The following is a 19,063-nucleotide window of genomic DNA, read 5'->3' on the forward strand; positions in this document are numbered from 1 at the left end:
AATGCTTCTAAGAAGTAAATGTTTTAGTAACTGAAAAAAAAAGGTTTTATGTCATGCTAGACTTATTTTCTGCCATAAAGAGCTGCTATCTTTCCACTTTTTCTCTTAGTTACATAGTAGGTTGGGTTGAAAAAAAACATAAGTCCATCAAGTTCAACAACTAGGAACTAAACTAGAAATAAACATATCCCAGATATAAGACCCTATGAGACATAGTTGGTCCAGAGGAAGGCAAAAAAAACCCTGGTAAAATTTGCTTCAACAGGGGAAAAAAATTCCTTCCTGATTCCATGAGGCAATCGGATGTTCCCTGGATCAACAATCACTGTTATTTTTACTTTAAAGCCTTAATACCCAGTTATATTCTGCGCTTCTAGAAAAGCATCCAAGTTTTTCTTAAAGCAATCTATGATAGTTGCTGAAACTACTTCCTGAGGGAGCCGATTCCACATTTTCACAGACCTTACTGTTAAGAAACCATACCTTATCCGGAGCCTAAACTTTTTTTCCTCCAGATACAAAGAGTGCATTTTTGTTCTTTGTAATGATCTCGTTGTGAATAATGGGGAAGTGAGTTCCCTATATGGACCGTTTATATATTTATACAGGGTGTTCATATCCCCCCTTAAACGTCTCTTCTCAAGGGAGAATAGATTAAATTCAGCTAATCTCCCCTCATAGCTGAGCTCCTCCATTCCCTTTAATAATTTAGTTGCTCTTCTCTGCACTCTCTCCAATTCAACAATGTCCTTTTTGTGAACTGGTGCCCAAAACTGGACTGCATATTCCAGATGTGGTCTGACCAATGCTTTGTACAGGGCCAGGATAATGTCTCTATCTCTGCAGTCTATTCCTCTTTTAATACAAGAAAAATATCTGTTCCTGAATTTGAAGAAACACCTGAAGGGGCAAAGTTTTGAGGACATTTCTGATGTCAAAGATGCTGCTGAGAGCTGGTTTGCGGCCCAATCAAAAGAGTTTTATTTGAACAGTCTAGAAAAGCTGCAACTACGCTGTACCAAGTGCACCAGTCAGGGGGGGAATATGTTGAATAAATGTGTTTTTTCATAACTGTGGCTTTCTTCTTTCTGGGCAAACCCAGGAACTTTTCAGCACCCCCTCATATATATATATATATATATATATATATATATATATATATATATATAGTGCACCATGCTATGTACACCAAAAGATACTAATAAATACATGCCTACAGTGCACCATGCTATGAACACCAAAATATACTTATAAATGCATGCCTACATGTGTAAATATATATACACACACTCACTCTCTCTCTCTCTCTCACTTCTCTTTTCTTCACAATTTTTTGTGATAATTTGATAATGATGAATGAATAAGTGTTGTACACACTGTGCTATCCTACTCAATGGAGAAGGGAGTGGGGAGGCACATTGCACAGCGGTCCTTCTTGATTGGTTGAGATGGATTGATGAATGAAATTGACGGCCTGCTACACACATGTCAGATATTTGCCCGAGACGAACATGACTGTTCATCTTAGGTGAGAATCATTTGAGGTGTATGCATAGTTTTAGACAGATTGCTATAACCTTTATTATACCAACTCTCCACCTGTATATACTCTTCTACGCAAAGATATTCCCTGTATCTTGTATTTTGTCTCATCATCCCTACAGAAAAAAAGGTTACCCTACTTTACCATTCCTAATGCTCTTTGGGTCATCGCATAGTTATTCCAATGTCTAAGGCAGAGAAGCAACACAGGAAACTGCAAAGCTATACCAGTAAAGAGGAGTATCGCTTGTGTGGCCACCTGGTAGGTTCTGTAATATCAAGGCCTAACAGAACAAAGTAATATATATACTCTACTGTAGTTATATTTACACATTTAGTCCCCCTCCCTGCAAAGTCTTACAAATACCTTTTTATTTGGTTATTCCACCCAATGCTGTATCCTGTTTTGGTATGACAATGCTGCTGCGTTGCGCCTGTATTCAGAACAAAGTTGTTTGCCACAGTTCTGGAGACTGTGCCTTTGCAGTGAAATGGAAAAATATGGAGGATGGTGGGGGTGGCTGTTAGCATTGTCTAAGGCCTGGAGCATGTAAGTTAATACCTAGCCACACCCAGTCTACCCCAATGCATACTAGGTTGACAGCACTGCTTCTGTTGAAGAAATCTTCTCACTGTGGTCTGCAGTGCCTGAATAGGGAGCATGTGAGACACAAATGATGGGTTTGTGTGAAGGTTTTTGCACAGTCAGAGAAGTTAAGGTATTTTTTTTATGAGGCTTGTGTATTACATAGCACTAGTATTACTAGCATCTTGGATCAGAGATATTCCAACTTTAGATCAGAAATCATATTTTAAAATATATCATTGAGCAGCATAAAAGGCCACTGGATGGTGACAGCTGTCATCTACTGGCAATAAGAATGGCTGAGCCCTACTATACTAGTTATCTGGTCAGACAGGCTGAGCTATACGATAGTAGGTCTCAGCCAATCTAGTTGCCTAACTATAACGTTAAGCTGTTATCAGACAAGTGCTGGATTGGTTGAGCCTTACTATACCTGTCATTCCAACTCTGAATTTCAGAATATGGTTGAGAAATATATCAGAATATGAATTTTTGAATTGTAATTTGTATTTTTCTAGTCAAAATTTTACTGCTCTGAGCACCTTTAATAGTAACTTTATTGGTACCTATTCAGACTGTTATAGAGGAGCCTTTAGGTTTTCTTAACATTATAACAAATATTTAAGCCAATGTGCTTTTAACTCTATAAAATGTTCCACATATCGCAATTACTATAATGTACAATATTGTGTAATTACTAAACATACTTTCAGAAGTTAAAATCTCACATTTTTTTCTTACATTTAAATTGTCCAGCAAGGTGAATATTTCCTTTTGTGAGGGGTGTTGTATAAGACTTCTCCAGAAAAATCTCCAGGAAACTGGACAATTTTATTGCATTTTTAACTCCTGAATATTTATTTTAGCCAATATCCTAACCTATATTTTACTTGTTTTCCACAAACAACACTAAAATTTCTCACACAGCAGAACTAAATTACAAAGTATGGCCTGGCTACTCTCACTGACACTCACACTGAATAAACATATTTATCCCTCATAGTTCTACTTCATTAATTAGTTTTAGTAGCTCCTTTTTTAATAATCCTCTATTAGATACTGGCTGTATAATATTTTATTGCAGGGCAGATTGACTAATTGTTTCTCACATTCTCTTTTAACTTCATGTAGCTCATCTCCCAGGGACTTCACCTGGGTGTAGGTTACATTTATGTAAAAGGAAAAAGGCCAGCATAGTCCCTGGTGAATTCTGAAAAGCTTCCTACTAATGGATGGGGTATGTTGAAAGTAATCTATTTCTGCAATCTTTGTTGTATAAACACATTGATTACAACAGATACAATACAAGGGGGAGATGTAGTGATCAGGATTGAGAGAGCAAACTCCCTAGCTGATGTCAGTGTTTAAATTCACACTGCAATATTTGAATCTCTTTTTTCACCATGTAATTTAGTAGTTCTATTCAAAACAAAATCATAAATCACATTATGGGAACCTCAGACCACCCTTTATGCCAGTGTTGCACCACTTTTCAAAAGGAGCATTACAGTGGTAATGAAATATTAACTCTGTTTTTGCCTGGCCCAAAAATAAGTCTAGACACAGAGTAGACAGCAGCATCCTATCAACAGCTGTCTGACTTTAGATCTCCTGATGTAGCTTGAGTGGGTCATCAAGCAAACTTTATTTTCAGCGGTGCATAAATTAATTACACGCATTTAATAACTAAAATGTCATTAGAGTTCCCCTTTAATATCATCAAGGCAATGCGCCAGGGAAGCTCTTAATAGTTCAGAGGGCCATAACAGGCTATTATCCTTGTGTAATGCTATTACAGAACCAATTATGTATCATTATGCTGTTTTTTTCTCTCTTTCTTTTTTTCTGATTATGTGATCTGGTCCAATCACTAGCCTCAGACTTGAATGTTTCAGGCTTGGGTACTTTAGGGTTTGCGCTAGGCTATGAGAACTTCTCCAACCCTCCATCTCTCCCCTCCCTTCATCTTTCTCTGTCTCTGATGCATTTTAAAAAGTAATTGCTGGGGTCCCGCTGCATATTATTTACAGGGGAAAGAGATCATAAATCCAGTTACCCCATGCTGAGAACAAAATCAAACTTTGTCTGTTCTACCGCTTGCAAAGCATAGCTCTGCGCAAAGAGCCTCCTAAAAGCCTTTCATGCTGACAATTACAGGGTTGATTGCCAATTAAAAGCCAGCAGCTCGGATCCTTAGGGCATCTGTAGCAATCTGTGCCAGAGATAAAGAAAAGGCTGCACACACACTCGAGAATAGCGAGTCCATGTCACATACACCTGGGGGACAAACTTCAATTACATTTATCCTGGAAGCACGAGAACTGTCCCATTCACACTTTGCAATTGCTTTACAACCTATTATTTGTATTGTCAATTAGTCATCATGTTGGCATACAGAGCATGTTCCAGGCTAAATCTAAACCTATTAGGTCCTGGGAATGATAACACTAAATCTCAAAGTCAAATAAAATCTTTACATCATTAATCCAAGAATTGTGAGTCGATCGTGTAAGGTTGCAAACCTGCGGGTCCTCCCTTGATCAAACATTTACTTGGTTTTGAAAATAATCATAATAAACCTTAGTACAATTTGCATACTCATATATACCATAAACTCCAGGCTAACCTCTCTAAGAACATAGAGCCACTCGGGATCTCTGCTCTGCTGTGTTTTGAGAAGAGCAAGAGCAAGGCTTTTAAACTGCTGCTGTGTACTGAGAAGTGACGCGCTGCACCTCGTGACTCATTAGTGATACCCAACAGACCTATCCATGTTACTGACTGTATGCAGCGCAGCAAATAATCCGATTAGTGCCAATTATGCGTGAGATTATAAAGGCAAGTGCCGAAAGGCGAGGGAAGCGTCAGCCAGCTGCAGACAGCTGGCCTATCAGACAAGCATAAACTCTGTCCAACCGTCAGCACTAAGAGGAGGACAGTTCCTACCAAACTCTGCGTCTTCTTTCCCTGCTTTCTTTAATCCAACTCTTGCTCAAAAAGGTCCACTAACCTCCATCATCATCATCAGAGTGAACCTTCCCCAGCCATACAATCACAGCGTTGTTCTTCTACTGCAAGATCCGATCCATCTCAGATGTATTTATTATTTAGGATTGATGCCAGTGTTCTCGGGGTTGTTTAAGTACTAGTATTCTAATTCTGCATACTGGGGCTCATATCCATCGATCCACATTTCAGAAAAAAAGTGAACTTCAGAAAGAAAATTTATCTGTATCCAGGTAAGAGACACCCTGCAATGGTGGCATTGCCCTGCAAGCAGAATAGACTTTTGCTATGATCGTTTCACGACAAAAGTTTGTGCATCGCATACTAGAAGAAACTGAAATTAATTAGTTTTTCCTTAAATCATCATAGAGAAATTGGTCTTGAATGCAATCAAAGCGCTTTACATGAGTTCTATGTATATGAGTAGATTGACATTTCTTATGCCTTGAACAGATACAATTTTATTGGATTCTAATACAAAGTATATGGTATTAGGTAGCTAATGAATTGATTTATGGAGTCTTTCCGTCTTATATCTTCTATCTGTTTTGCTATCTATCTATCCATCTATCTATTAATCATTTTTTATGGGGATCTTTCCATCATCTATCTTAATCATAATTCCTATTCACCAATCTATCTATTAATACTTTGTTTTATGGGGTCTTTCTGTTATCTACCGGTATCTATTAATAGTTTGTTTTATGTGGGTCTATATGGTATAAATCTATCATTTGTTTTATGCTGGTCTGTCCTTCTATCTATCTATCTATCTATCTATCTATCTATCTATCTATCTATCTATCTATGGGTCTTTCTGTCATCTATCTATCTTATTCATAATTTGTTTAATGGGGTCTTATCTGTTACCTATTTATCATCTATCTGTGTGTTACCTTTTATGTTTGTTTTCAATGCTTCTACCTTATTTTGATGTTCAGGTGGCAATCCATTGAGATGTTTTACTTCCACTGCCCCCCTCAGCTGGAAGGTGAGTACAAGCTCTCAAAGTTCCTTCTTATAAATGTGTTCACCTCTATTTACATAACTGTCACCAACACTGGACACCTAGGTAGGTGCCACACTTTTTTTATCTGGGCATTTTATGAATTATAAACTAAGTTTAGAGCTGTCCTGATATCAAAAACTATACAATTATTAACCATTTAATTTCAAGTTTGCCGATCTATTCTGTGAAATTACAAAGGATGTAAAACACATTTGAAAAATATATTTTAATTAGGGCTACCTGACTTAACTCTCTTTCCTAAACGTCATTTAATGTGCTGCTAGCAGCAGAAGGACATACATCCTAGCCCCAGGAAATCCATCATCTTTTCTTGACAGCTATATGGTATTTTAAAGCTTTCTTCTCATTTACAGAGCTTCCTCCAAATGTTTAGCAGAGCTCACTAATGTTGAATAAAATATGAAGTCAGGCTAGAAAGTCTCTCGATCCTTTCAGTAAAAGGCTGGGGGAGGTAAATGGGATTTGTGCAGGGAAAAGCCGGCCTCTCCCACCTGCTCACAAGAGCCTGGGGGCAGAGGAGATAGATCGAGCGACACAGATGTTCACTGTCCAGGCTTGTGTCACATCCTCACAGCCAAAAGCACTGTTCTTTCTAGAACATCAATCTTTCATGTTGTTTTACAAACATCTTGTAAAAGCAATAAGCAAAAAAAAAAATACGTCAACAGAATATTTGAAGCCATAAATGCCTGGGGGGTTGGCAGGATATGGGTTTGTTGTTGACTCTAGCCAGTCCTCAAGGGGTTAAACATATCATCTCAATTAAAAGCCTGGACTTCTGCCTCAGGAGCAAACATGAAAAATAAACCAAGCTGCTAATTAATAAATACAATCAATTACTTACTTTAATTGAATCCAAAATCGTTTTGATCTGATTTGGAGACAATAGTACTGCTATTGCAATGGGCTATCACCCCTTGTTTAAAATAGTTTCTCCACATATTTCATTTTGTTAATGCATCCATCTTTTATTGGATCTGTGGATTTTTTTTTGGTTAACACAAACACAAAAATTCTTTTCCCATAGTATAATTTATATTTCGGTCTGCAGACAGTATCATTCCTGGTGAGTTGAGCAAAGTTTCCCTGAAGAATTTAGTTCAAAATTATTAAGAGCTTGTGGAACTGGATGATAGCTTCAGAAAATGGTCAGCATGTAGTGGATTGTTAAGTGTGATTTGCAGGGTTTAATGTTTATTCATTGTCACAACTTTAGGAAAAATAATCCATATTGATATCAGGAATTTCTTGCTGCTTTTTATATGCTATTTTTATAGACAGACTAGGATGATCTACTTTTTTATTGCTTGATGTATTTATCCATACTGTGATATACAGTAAGATAATTACTAAGGGATCTGTTTAGGTTTAGTTTTCACCTTTGCTTTTGAATCACATATTTTTTTAACTGTATTTAATTAAAATACAATATATAAAGTTGTGTAAATATTGAGTAAACATGTATATAAATAAATGTGTTTTTTTGCTTTAAAATTATAATGTGTAGGTTGTATATGAAGAGAATATTGCAACATATTATCTATTGAAAATAAACAGCAATCAACTAATTAATTGTGCAAAAATACAGAAGTTGGATAAAGCAAACCTGTTTCATTGTGCTTTTAGGCAAATTAGAATTTTTGGATAGATTCATTTACTTCTGTGCAATTGTATCTTAGATAATCATGATAGGTATAAATAGTAGTGTTGTGGAGCGGGCAACCCATGATAATATTTTCTTTTCAGTAGGATCATCTCCTTTTACAAGTCATTCCACTGCTGAATTTGATGAAGGGTTTCTGCGCAGAAAGCAGCGAAGGAACAGAACAACCTTCACTCTGCAACAGGTAGAATGCCATTTCAGCCCCTCAATATTTCTTGCACATTGCACAGATATCTATCTGAAAGTTTTTCTCAGATTTAGGCTAAATTTGCATATTTGATGTCTCAGCATCTAATTTCATGAATAATTGGAGGGACATATCAAAACTTTAAGTAATATTTATCTAAAAAAAGGTAATATGACAGAAAGAAAAACATAACATTATTTTGGGGGTGTAACTCATTTTTTTTATTATTTATATATTTTAACACCACCAACAATATTATATTGAATCTGATTAAATCTAAAGAAAGCCTAAATAATCATATGATCATCCTTCATCCCCTAGCTACCAGTTTTTAGTCTACATTGAAAAATGACACTTGGCAAATGAAAACCCTAATCTGATTTGTTGTATAAGGGGAATATAGTTCTTTTTTAGATAACTGATACATGATTCAGAGCTTTTCCAATAACAGTAAAACAATAATACTGTTTCAGAAATGTAAGATCAATAGTAACATGGTTTAGTTTAAAAGCTGTCATTAACCTTCCTAAATTAAAATGCGTTACTGATCCAACAATCTAATACCCTGGATTTTAAAAACAGCCATATGTTCCTGTTAGTGTTATTATTTTTGTAGAAAACAATTGCATGCACTTGTCTACCTTGCATAGGAAATTAAAATAGTCTTTTAATACATTTTCAGTATTCTACTTAAATGTCACATTTATTTGTGGCACCTCTTGTGGGAATTTTATTAGAATATTTTCATTGTTTTGGATTAAAGGGTACAAGCAAAGATTTTTTTTTCCATGATTGTGCCATTTTTTAAACAAACAGATCTCTATTTGATATTTAAAACCATTCCTTGCATTTGTAGATATGAAAATGATAAATGCAATATGACTATAGAATAGGTAGCTGCAATGCTCTCTCTCTCTGTATATATATATATACACACAAACATATATTTTTATTTATTTATTTATTTACAGGTTGGAAGTGGGGAGAGGGATAAAAAGAGAGAGAGAGAAAGAAATCAGACAATGCACATTTTATGCAATGCTCTTTTATACCACAGATTTTAGGGATAATCTATCACATGTAGACATGCTTTTCGAGAAAGTGGTTCACTAATTTAGGTTAGCAACACTTTTACAGTGTCTGTCAGAGACTGTTTTTACTTTTAAAATATTTGGTAAATTAATTTCAAACTGATATTTGCAAATCCAGACGAAAAAAGTAAGTTTAAAGGACCAAAAAATTAATTAAATTAATTAAATTAGACTGATAGGTAAGCTACACCGTTTTCAAGTCTTACTGATTGTTTGTACCTTATATATGTTATTGTTATACTCTAGATAGTTAAGGATAGTTACATTTTTTATAGCTCTTGGTAAAACCAAAAAATTATCAAAAACAAACTTTGCTGAATCCTAGCTTTCATGCCTAGGTTTTATCTTCTTCTATCTATATATCTATCTTTCTATCTATCTATCTATCTATCTATCTATCTATCTATCTATCTATCTGTCTATTTATCAATATATCTGTCACAATCCACCTACAAACATTTAATTTAGAAATATGTAAAAATCTATCTACAAATTCTTTACTTTAATTATCTACAATACATATAACATTTTAGCAGCTAAAATTTTATGTATTATTTAGTTTTATGCATTCTTCTCTAAATTATAAAGATCATTTCAAAAATAATATTTTGGGTGTGCTTTCTCTGATATCAACTTTTACAAAGCTTTTATACAAGAATAGGAATAACAAAGGTTGTCAAATAACATCACGCATCTTTTAGCAAAAAACCCCAAAAATGTGAAATATATCAAGTAATTATGTTAGTATTAGGTAATATTTGTTACCAGAACAGTCTAGGTCCTCCTGAAAATATTCTGGAAAATTAAACAGTAATTTACATTATTTCATGAGCAAATATAACTAGTTTTCACTTTAAATACATAATTATGATTAGTGGATTTAAAAACATTGAACTTGATTGTGCATTTGTAGTGAAATGATCTTATATGCTTCCCATCATTTTCCTTTGGCAAGGAGCCATCATATACCTTTATAACATCTTAACGTAACAAAACAGCATGGAAATATTTAAAGTTTAATTATTAAAAAAAAGAACCAATTTAATATTTTTAGCTTGTTAAACCCCATCTCATGTTTGGCCTTTCCTATCAAAACACCTGCATTGTTTTGCCTTGAAATATTCTTATAATTAGCAATGAAAAATTTACCCTGCTGATATCTGCTTGTTTTACCCCAGCTTGAAGCATTGGAAGCTGTGTTTGCTCAAACTCACTATCCTGATGTGTTCACCAGAGAAGAGCTTGCCATGAAAATTAATCTCACTGAAGCCAGAGTACAGGTAGGTAAACTCAAACACAGCAACAGTGATTTATATGATCAAAAAAGGGGTTTCAGTGTCAGTATAATATTACTATGATTTAAAATATATTTATTTTAAATTCTCTTGGGTAATTTGTTGAATGCTAGAGAAGAACAGACTGGGTTACTATTAGGATATATATATATTATTAATAATATTAATAATAAGATATATGTGGGCAGCATGGTTGCCTCAGTGGTTAGCACTCTGGCCTTTGCAGCTCTAGGTTACAAATCCTGGCCAAGATGCTACCTGCAAGGAGTTTGTATGTTCTCCCTGTGTCTGTGTGGGTTTCCTCTGGGTACCCCAGTTTCACTCCCAAAAAAAAGCATACAGTTAGGTTAATCGGCTTTCCCTTTAAAAATTGTCCTTGGACTGCATTAATGACATATGAGTATGGTAGGGACATTCGACTATGAGGGTTAGTGACAGTTAGTGATATGACAAAGGAGATTGCAAATTACATTGTAAATTGCAAATGCAAATACTGTGTAGTAATAATTATAGCCTTTATGTAAATTACTAAAATATACTATATAAATATACTATAAATCCCTGTTTATTTAATTCATCTACACATGACTGAGTATTTAAAGTGAACACAACTACAATTCGTAGAGTTAAGATTCTCATCTTATTATAGTAAATCACTCTACACAGGAGCCTATTCAAAAATAAACATCATACCTGTTAGCGTGATTGCCTGTTCTAGGCTGTAGATCTTCTGAGAATGGTTTAGCTGAACATAGATTATAGTACTAAATAAAAAGTACATACTTATGAAATATTAGAAAGGATATCTAATGTTTCAAATTTTAGATGTTAAATAAAAATCATAGACCAATTTTCTGGATTGTGGGGAATCTTTAGAAGCTTCACTGCACTAAAATAAATATAAAGCGAGTTAGCAGTTAGTTAAAAATAAGTTTTTTATTATGCCACAATTAAGGAATGAAGACATCGTATATATATACATATATTAAGTTATGTTTTAAGTACAAAGTAATTGCAATTAGACTCTGCATAGGGTCAGGCCATTTAGACACTGATATTCCTTGCCAAATGAGTTTCCTTTATGTACCTAAAAATCATAGGGAATAAAAATAAGGGAATCTTTTTACCTGTACAAGGCTTCTTACTGGTTGGAAAAATCTGCCTGGAATCCAATTGATTTGCTCATTTGTACATATCCATATGATTACGCAGTGTCTTCCTGCTGTACTGAGCTAATTTCAGGGTGCAGTAATATAATAATAAACCGGATTTATTTGCGCTTTACTGATGGTTGTATTCATAAATCTAATCAAACAATATGGGTGCATTGCTGCATTCTCTTGTTTTACAAATAAGGTAGTTGCCTAAAGTAGTAAATATACTTATTAGCACTGGATTCAAATCACCCATGTAGTTTGGCTCTAAGGGCCCCATACATATATATGTTTTTAAAATACTTCCAATATATTAACTGTTACTTGTTCTAATAGGGATACAATGATGAAAACAAATAAAAAGGGTACTAAAAGCAGAGGATCAATGATACACTAAGGCACAGTATAAATTGCTAATATATATATTGTTATGCAAACATTGAAGTCTGGGTAAACTGGCATGTTTGTGACTATGGAAGCTTAGCAGGCCATGGCTGCCTCTGTGGCAAATGCCTTTTAATCAATTAGTTCACCAAGCAGACTCAATCAAGGGGTAGTAAGTGAAGTTTACCAAAGTACCAAAGCTGCCTGATGCAGACTGTTTATTACATACCTCAGTATTTACTTGAAGTACCTACCATGGGATGTCTTGGTATTTCTGCACATTTAGTGCTTAATAGATCAATAGTATACAATCTGAAAAATTAATTATGTTAACCTATATGCATAAACACATATTCAGTATTTTTAATTGACTGAGAATTTTCTTTTATTTATTCATTTATATTCTAAGATTAATTCAAACCCCGGCAATTATTTTGATGTTAGCATAGTGTTTTACAAAGAGAACATCGGCAAATCAAACCATAAACAACACATCAGTGGATCTAATCAATGCAGAAATGCTTACATATCAATATACTACAGTGTCCAAGATGTTTTAGGTCTAGCAAACCTGTCTGTCAAACATCTAAATTAGGTTCAAGGGAGAATTCAGTACTTTAAATTACCACCTAACTGACCAGGGGTTTGCTGGGGCATAGCAATTTTTTTTATATGGTTTTACTAAGAAGAAAAAAATTAATTTACTTGAGACTAGATTTGGGGGAACAAAAAAATATTAGTGAATTTATTATTATATGTGTGTGTATATGTAATACCATAGACAATACCATAAAAATTTGCTAGCCTTATGTCAGTGCTAATTCAATCGGTTTCACACATTGTGCTAACAACAAATGTTGCCCTTGTTCAGGGTTATATAAAATATGATTGTAACCTATTGCTTACTATGCTGGTGCATATCATCACCCAAGAACACTGCAGGTTTTTTTTTCACTGAGATTGACAATTCTTATACAAGGTAACTTCTTGTTCATTTGGATGCAGTTGCCAGACCCCTTCTCATGTTACCAAGTATATGTCACAGCATTTGCCGAGTTTATTTTTTTAATATCTAAACAGGAACTAAAGGTGCAAATAAATATAAAGGCATACATTTTAAACAAAAACATGTATATTGTGTGTGTATGTGTAATTTATATAGTTTGGATTTCCGGTAAAACTACTCAAAATTGTAAGTAGTGGGATTAATTATTGTACAGGGTACTGGAGATATCTGTTGTCTCCTATGCATTTTTTTCCTTTTGCTCTAAATAGTCACAAAATCTTCTGCCTTTCACCCCTCCCTCCCCCCCCCACCACAGACAAAATTCTGATATCAGTTCAGAGAGCACATTTGGCCACTGAGAGCAAATGAAGGCTATCTGTCACTTTCACTGTGCACTTTAATAACATCAACATAATGTGGAATATTAGATTAGCTTGATTAATCGGTCATTCATAATTAACTAGTGATAATGTTCTACACTAATTTGTCCGCGTCTCTAAGGTACCAGATTGCATCAAAGAACATCCATTTCCTTGCACAGGAAAAAAAGAGGAAAGAGGGAGTATCAACTCTTAGCACATGCTCAGCATTATCTCGCTGTCTGACTTCCAGTCTTGCTTATATTTCTTATTTTACCAGCTGAGGGCTTGCATTTTATATGTCACCCTTTTCATGATTGATCATCTGAAAATGCTAGTATTTTAAATAAAACAAGAGTGATTGATTAAAACATGTAATTTTATGATTTTGTTTATGTTTTGTATGACTGTTTTTTATAGTTACTAAAGGTGGAGAATAGAGGATACAAATTTTACAATATAACTGTTAGTTTACTAATCGTAAACTTTTCACTCACTAGAAAATTTGTTTTAAAAAAGAATTGCAGTGTTTACTGGGTTTGAATAAAATGATCAAAAGATATATAAGCCTAATTTTCTATGCGATCTGTGGCTACACATATCACATTTAAACTAGTATTTTAAATAGATATTTCTTTGTAGATTCATTTTGTTAGGCTTTATCTTAAAAATTAGTATTAATGTGGCATAGACAGAGCATTTGTAATATGAATCGCTCAGTAATATATATTAGCTATATGTCCTGGACTTAATAAATTGTCTTGTATCCTTTAATACAGATTGATGTTCTTTTGTGCATTTTGACACTTATTTGCTCAGTTGTGTAAATTAAGTATATTGCATTTATTTTAGGGTGTGTAAGGATTAATATGTGTTCAGAGCAACAAATAATTGAGGATGACTTTTCCCTGGTGATTATAGTTCTTACACCTCAGCTTACACCATTTAAGTGAGATAAACTGGGCAATTAGTAGCCTATATAGATTCTTTACAGGGATGTTCTTCACTTCTGTACTGTAAACAATAAGCACTTGTTCAGACATGTGGTAAAATCAAAATTTTTTTTAGCATTTTTAACAGTGAAAAACATTTGTAAAAAATAGATAACATTGTATCAAATGAGTCCATTTTGTAAAGATAATAAGTAATGAGTAAAGGGCAGTAATGTCATATGTATATAAGAATTTCTAGACAATAAATGTTATTCCAATCGGTATATATGATCACCATGCTACCACATCCCATACATTTTAATAACAAACAATACAAATGGATGGGACTTTAACATACTAAAAAATAGTCTTTACAATCCAAATAAAATCAAATGATCAAATTTTGTGTTCATTTTATTGATCACATTGAAAACAATAAAAACATCATCTCAGAAATATTATCCAAACTTCAAGCATATTCTCTGGATGATGATTCTCACAAGCTCACTAGATGATGATGATTTGCTACTAATTTTGCGGAAACTCAGTTTGCTTCATCAATAAATCTAGAGAGTTTCCTTTCTTCCCTACCCCTTGCAGAGTGTGTCTCCTGGAAGCGGCTCTGTGTGTGTGAAGGTGTTTGGTTGATTGGCAATCGAGGATAATCAGTGGAAGTTCGTTGGTAATAATAATTACCTATTATTTTTGCACCCTATCTATTACTAACTCTTGACATCTGCAATCTGTACATTATTTACCCAGCATCCCTGCACTCTTTACATTGCTTACTCTTGACCTCCGAACCCTTTGCACTATGTTAACTCATCAGCTCTCTGTATGTCACTAAACCCTGCCCCCTACACTCTGTGTATTACTTGTCACCCCTGCACGTTTTATTCTCTCTTGACCTGCACTCACTCACTACTACTCACTCGTCACCTTTGCACCCTGTGCAATACTGATTCCCTGTGCATGGAGTGCATTAACAACTTTTGACTTGTTCACTCTGTGCTCTACTTACTTGTTACAGTCTCTGTACATTACTTACTCTTAACCTCTTCACTCTGTACGTCACATACACCACATCCCTGCTCTCCAAGATACTTATTCATCACCACTGCACTCTTGATGCCAGGTAGAGTAGGCTCAGGTTTTATTTATTCATACCCATCACCATCTTACCCACTGTTAGTGTAATGGCCACACTGACTGTTCTCCACAGCACAGGAATCACTCTTTCAGGTTACATCAGTTTTTTAGAATTGTGATAATGCCCCTGACTACACTACTGCCAGTGTTTTTCTTTTTAAGTACTACAGAGCAGGACAGTAGACATTAAAGGCCAGAAGCGCTCCAAGAAATGGAGAATATGAGCTATACTGGGTGAGCAAACAAACATGTAATACTTTTCTTAATAATATTTGGCAAATGTTTCAATCCTGGACTAGATCTATTCTAGGTTTGCTGGATCACTCAGATTTACCTATGATAGTTTATGTTTTTCAGTCTTGGAGAGCTTTAATGAATTAGGCCCTAAGTATCTTTGAATTCAAAGTGTAAAAAAAAATTTATGTGACAGAAATTTTGCTTTAATCTTCAGTAAATGTACTGTTTATTTTTGTTGTATATATTGTCTAATAAAAGCATGGAAAAATAATACAGCAGTACAAAAATACAAAAATTATGTAAAAACATTATTTGATAATGTCATTTGATGTTGGAATACATGCATACTATATTTTGTCTAAAAAAACAGAAACAGAGAGAGAAACAGAAGCTTGCCTGGTGATAATTGTCCTGCCTACAGATGTTTAAATGATTTGGTTTTAAAGGTTTCTTGGTAAAGTAGAATAAGTCATCCGGTATTTTCATCATATTTTGATCACTATTTCATTTGTCTTTAAGAACAACAAATTGCTATAGGTTTACCTAATATTTCACAAATCGAGACAAAACTACATTTTATCACACACATGCTTACAAAACATGGGGACACAAAGGTTTCGGTGTCCCATTTAAAGCAGTACTAAACCCGGTTATACTCAACTGACCTCGATCCGGTGCCATCTTCTTTTTTCTCTTTGTAGTTGCCTAAAAAATACAACGGACATTGTTATTTTTTTTTTTTTAAATCCTGGATTGTAAATCCTCTTCATTCACATTGAGCAACGAACAATTATGTAACCACTACTACCACTACTGACTTTATTGGCAAATGTAACCCTCAAGTCAGAACTGCAATAAGTAGATTTTGCACATCCTTGCATCACAATTGGCACACTATTACACAGCGTTCTTAATATTTTAGAGTTCTTTAACCAGTATTTTACTGATGCTACAACATTGAAATGACCTAAAATTGACTTTTAGATAATCATTACCTGTATAGAACACATAGAAAGGTCAGCCAGCCCATGATTTGCAATATCAGTTGTTTAATATGCAAAGCCTAAAAGTGGTCATGCATGGGACAGTTATTAGGTTTTTTTAGACATTATATTTTAATAACAGTGCATGATTTGTTGGTTTGCAACAATCCTACCTGATTGTTAATAATTACATAAGGATATCCAACCTCTCCATTTTCAACATGGCCACATCCCTGATAGATACAAAATATACATTTGTGGAATACCACCAAGCAACGGGACTTTTCAGGCCAGCATTAACCAAAATTAGCCAACAATACAAAAAATAATTCTGTCAAACATACACCCTATTTTATCAAATATAATTAAACTCAGACATAAAACATAAAAATAATAAACATGACTCAGAACCTCCTATTGGGGTTTCCCCTGAGGGTACGCCCAATTTGTTCTACCCGTTTTGCGGAATAAATCCGCTTTCTCAGGAAAAAAAGGAGATCTGATTGTACGTGGACATGCAGACTCTCCTCAGATAGAATGATTGGTGATGGATGGGACAGCAGCAAGAGAATTAATTTTCCAAGATAATACCCAATATATATGATATTCTTAATCTCAAAAATCTTCTCTTATATGTTAAACTTTGATGTCTTTTTGTACTTCATCACAATTTTGTGGCCATCACCATAGGGCTCGGTGGGGCAGTGCCAAGAGAAGGTATTAACATTTTAATATAGGAAGGTGATGTTTTTTTTTTTAAAGAACTTGGAAGAAGGTGGTTATCTATTACATGTAGTTTCTAGGAAGTGCCTGGCTGTATTAAAATGTATGCTTGGAGAATTGTATATGATTCATACACTTGAATCACCCCTATAATTATTACAATACTCACCCTAAGTACAAAAAGACTTTAAAGTTTTTATTTTATTTTTATGTTTTATGTCTGATTTTAATGATAATTAATAAAATAGGTTTTGTGATTGAGAGAAATTTTTTTGTATTGCTGGCAAATTTTGATAAATGCTGGATTGGAAAGCCCTATTGCTTGGTGGTATTCCACAAATTTATATTCTGATTGTTAATAACCTAAAAAACAAAGTTGATGGGGTATCCTTCTTGTGCAAATCATTATTGTAAGACTTGCAAAGTATAAAAGATTGACATGTGTGGAAAACATGCAGATTAAGTTCTTGTGTGTATCTTCATCTGTATGAACAGCTTTACAACAATTATGTTCTTTTTACTGAGATTGTTACTATCCAATCCAAAGAAGAAGGGGCATGTGCTGAATAAGTGTGTGTATGTGTGTGAGTGAGATAAAGGAGGAGGGGTGACAAGACCCTCTCACCCATTCAATGAAGATTAATGGGGAGAAGATAACAATTTTATGTTGTCAAATAAAAATCTTAAATGGGGAAATGAACGAGTTTTCCCCCAACCCACTGGTGCAAAGTCATTAAAATATGATAATGAAAAATAACTCAATTAAAGAGCCTCCCAGCTCTGACCTTCGCTCAATTACCAAACAAAGCTTCTGCATAAGTGACCTAAATTTAGACTAAAGAATCTCATTACTCAGCGATTGTTGATGCAGAGGATTAAAGGCTACTTAAATATAATAACGTGAATCATTAATTACTGATAACTAATAAACACCCAGTTGCCAGACTGATAGAAATACAACAGACTAAGGTGGTACACATGTTGCTGATTGCTATAATCTAGTTTATGCATAACTTTGTAGTAATTCAATTAATACAATTTTTAATTTAAGTGCAAAAAGAAATATAAAAAATCTCTCTAAACAGTTGATGACCTCTAAATCTCATGAAACATTTAACGTTTTTCACCAAAACAACAGTTTCCATAATACCAAATATTTTGTGCTCTGAAATTTTCTTTAAAGAGTTTTTGTTTGAACCTCATTTCTTTTTTGTAATAATTGAACAACCAGTTCACTTATTCCGAATGGGGGGGGGGGTTAGATAATGAGCAAGTGACACCCTGCTGTTTTCTTTTCTATTGACCTGTTTAGCAGTCATTCACCTTCAGTCATTCATAGATTTGTCAAGACAGATCCATAAATGACATCAGGCTACCACTGTACATGCTGGTTTTTGAGCCTACTATTCGTATCGGGGCAAGAATCATCTGATGTTTACAAAGCTGAACACATACACTGTCTCTTACTGTCCATTCACTATGCTTTCCAGTAGTTGAAGGATTGACTATTTGGCACTTTACCAACTAATACTGTATTATTAATACCTAAATGTAATAAATAAGCTTTTAAAGCAAATATATGATTTTTATTCTGTAAACACAAAATGTTGTAAATGTTGTAAATACTGTTGCTAGTGTGTGTTACTACATACTCATATTTGCTTATAGACTCCTGCTATGTGGTTTTGAAGTATATTTGTACTTTCCTTACAATGCAAGTTTCAAGTCCCCAGGGT

The 19,063-nt window shown here is 34.3% G+C and overlaps 1 protein-coding gene across 1 annotated transcript in view; it reads left to right on the top strand.

The window, feature by feature from the left end:
- The first annotated feature begins 6,091 nt into the window (after positions 1-6,091).
- DRGX (dorsal root ganglia homeobox) overlaps positions 6,092-19,063 on the top strand; it is a 28,645-nt gene continuing 15,673 nt past the window's right edge. The window contains exons 1-3 of the mRNA XM_072425026.1: positions 6,092-6,125; positions 7,914-8,011; positions 10,284-10,385. Of these exons, the coding sequence (XP_072281127.1) occupies positions 6,092-6,125; positions 7,914-8,011; positions 10,284-10,385 (234 nt within the window). The remainder of the gene's footprint in view (positions 6,126-7,913; positions 8,012-10,283; positions 10,386-19,063) is intronic.

The sequence above is a fragment of the Pyxicephalus adspersus genome, chromosome 10 (genome assembly GCF_032062135.1).
Source record: "Pyxicephalus adspersus chromosome 10, UCB_Pads_2.0, whole genome shotgun sequence".
Lineage (NCBI taxonomy): Eukaryota > Metazoa > Chordata > Amphibia > Anura > Pyxicephalidae > Pyxicephalus > Pyxicephalus adspersus.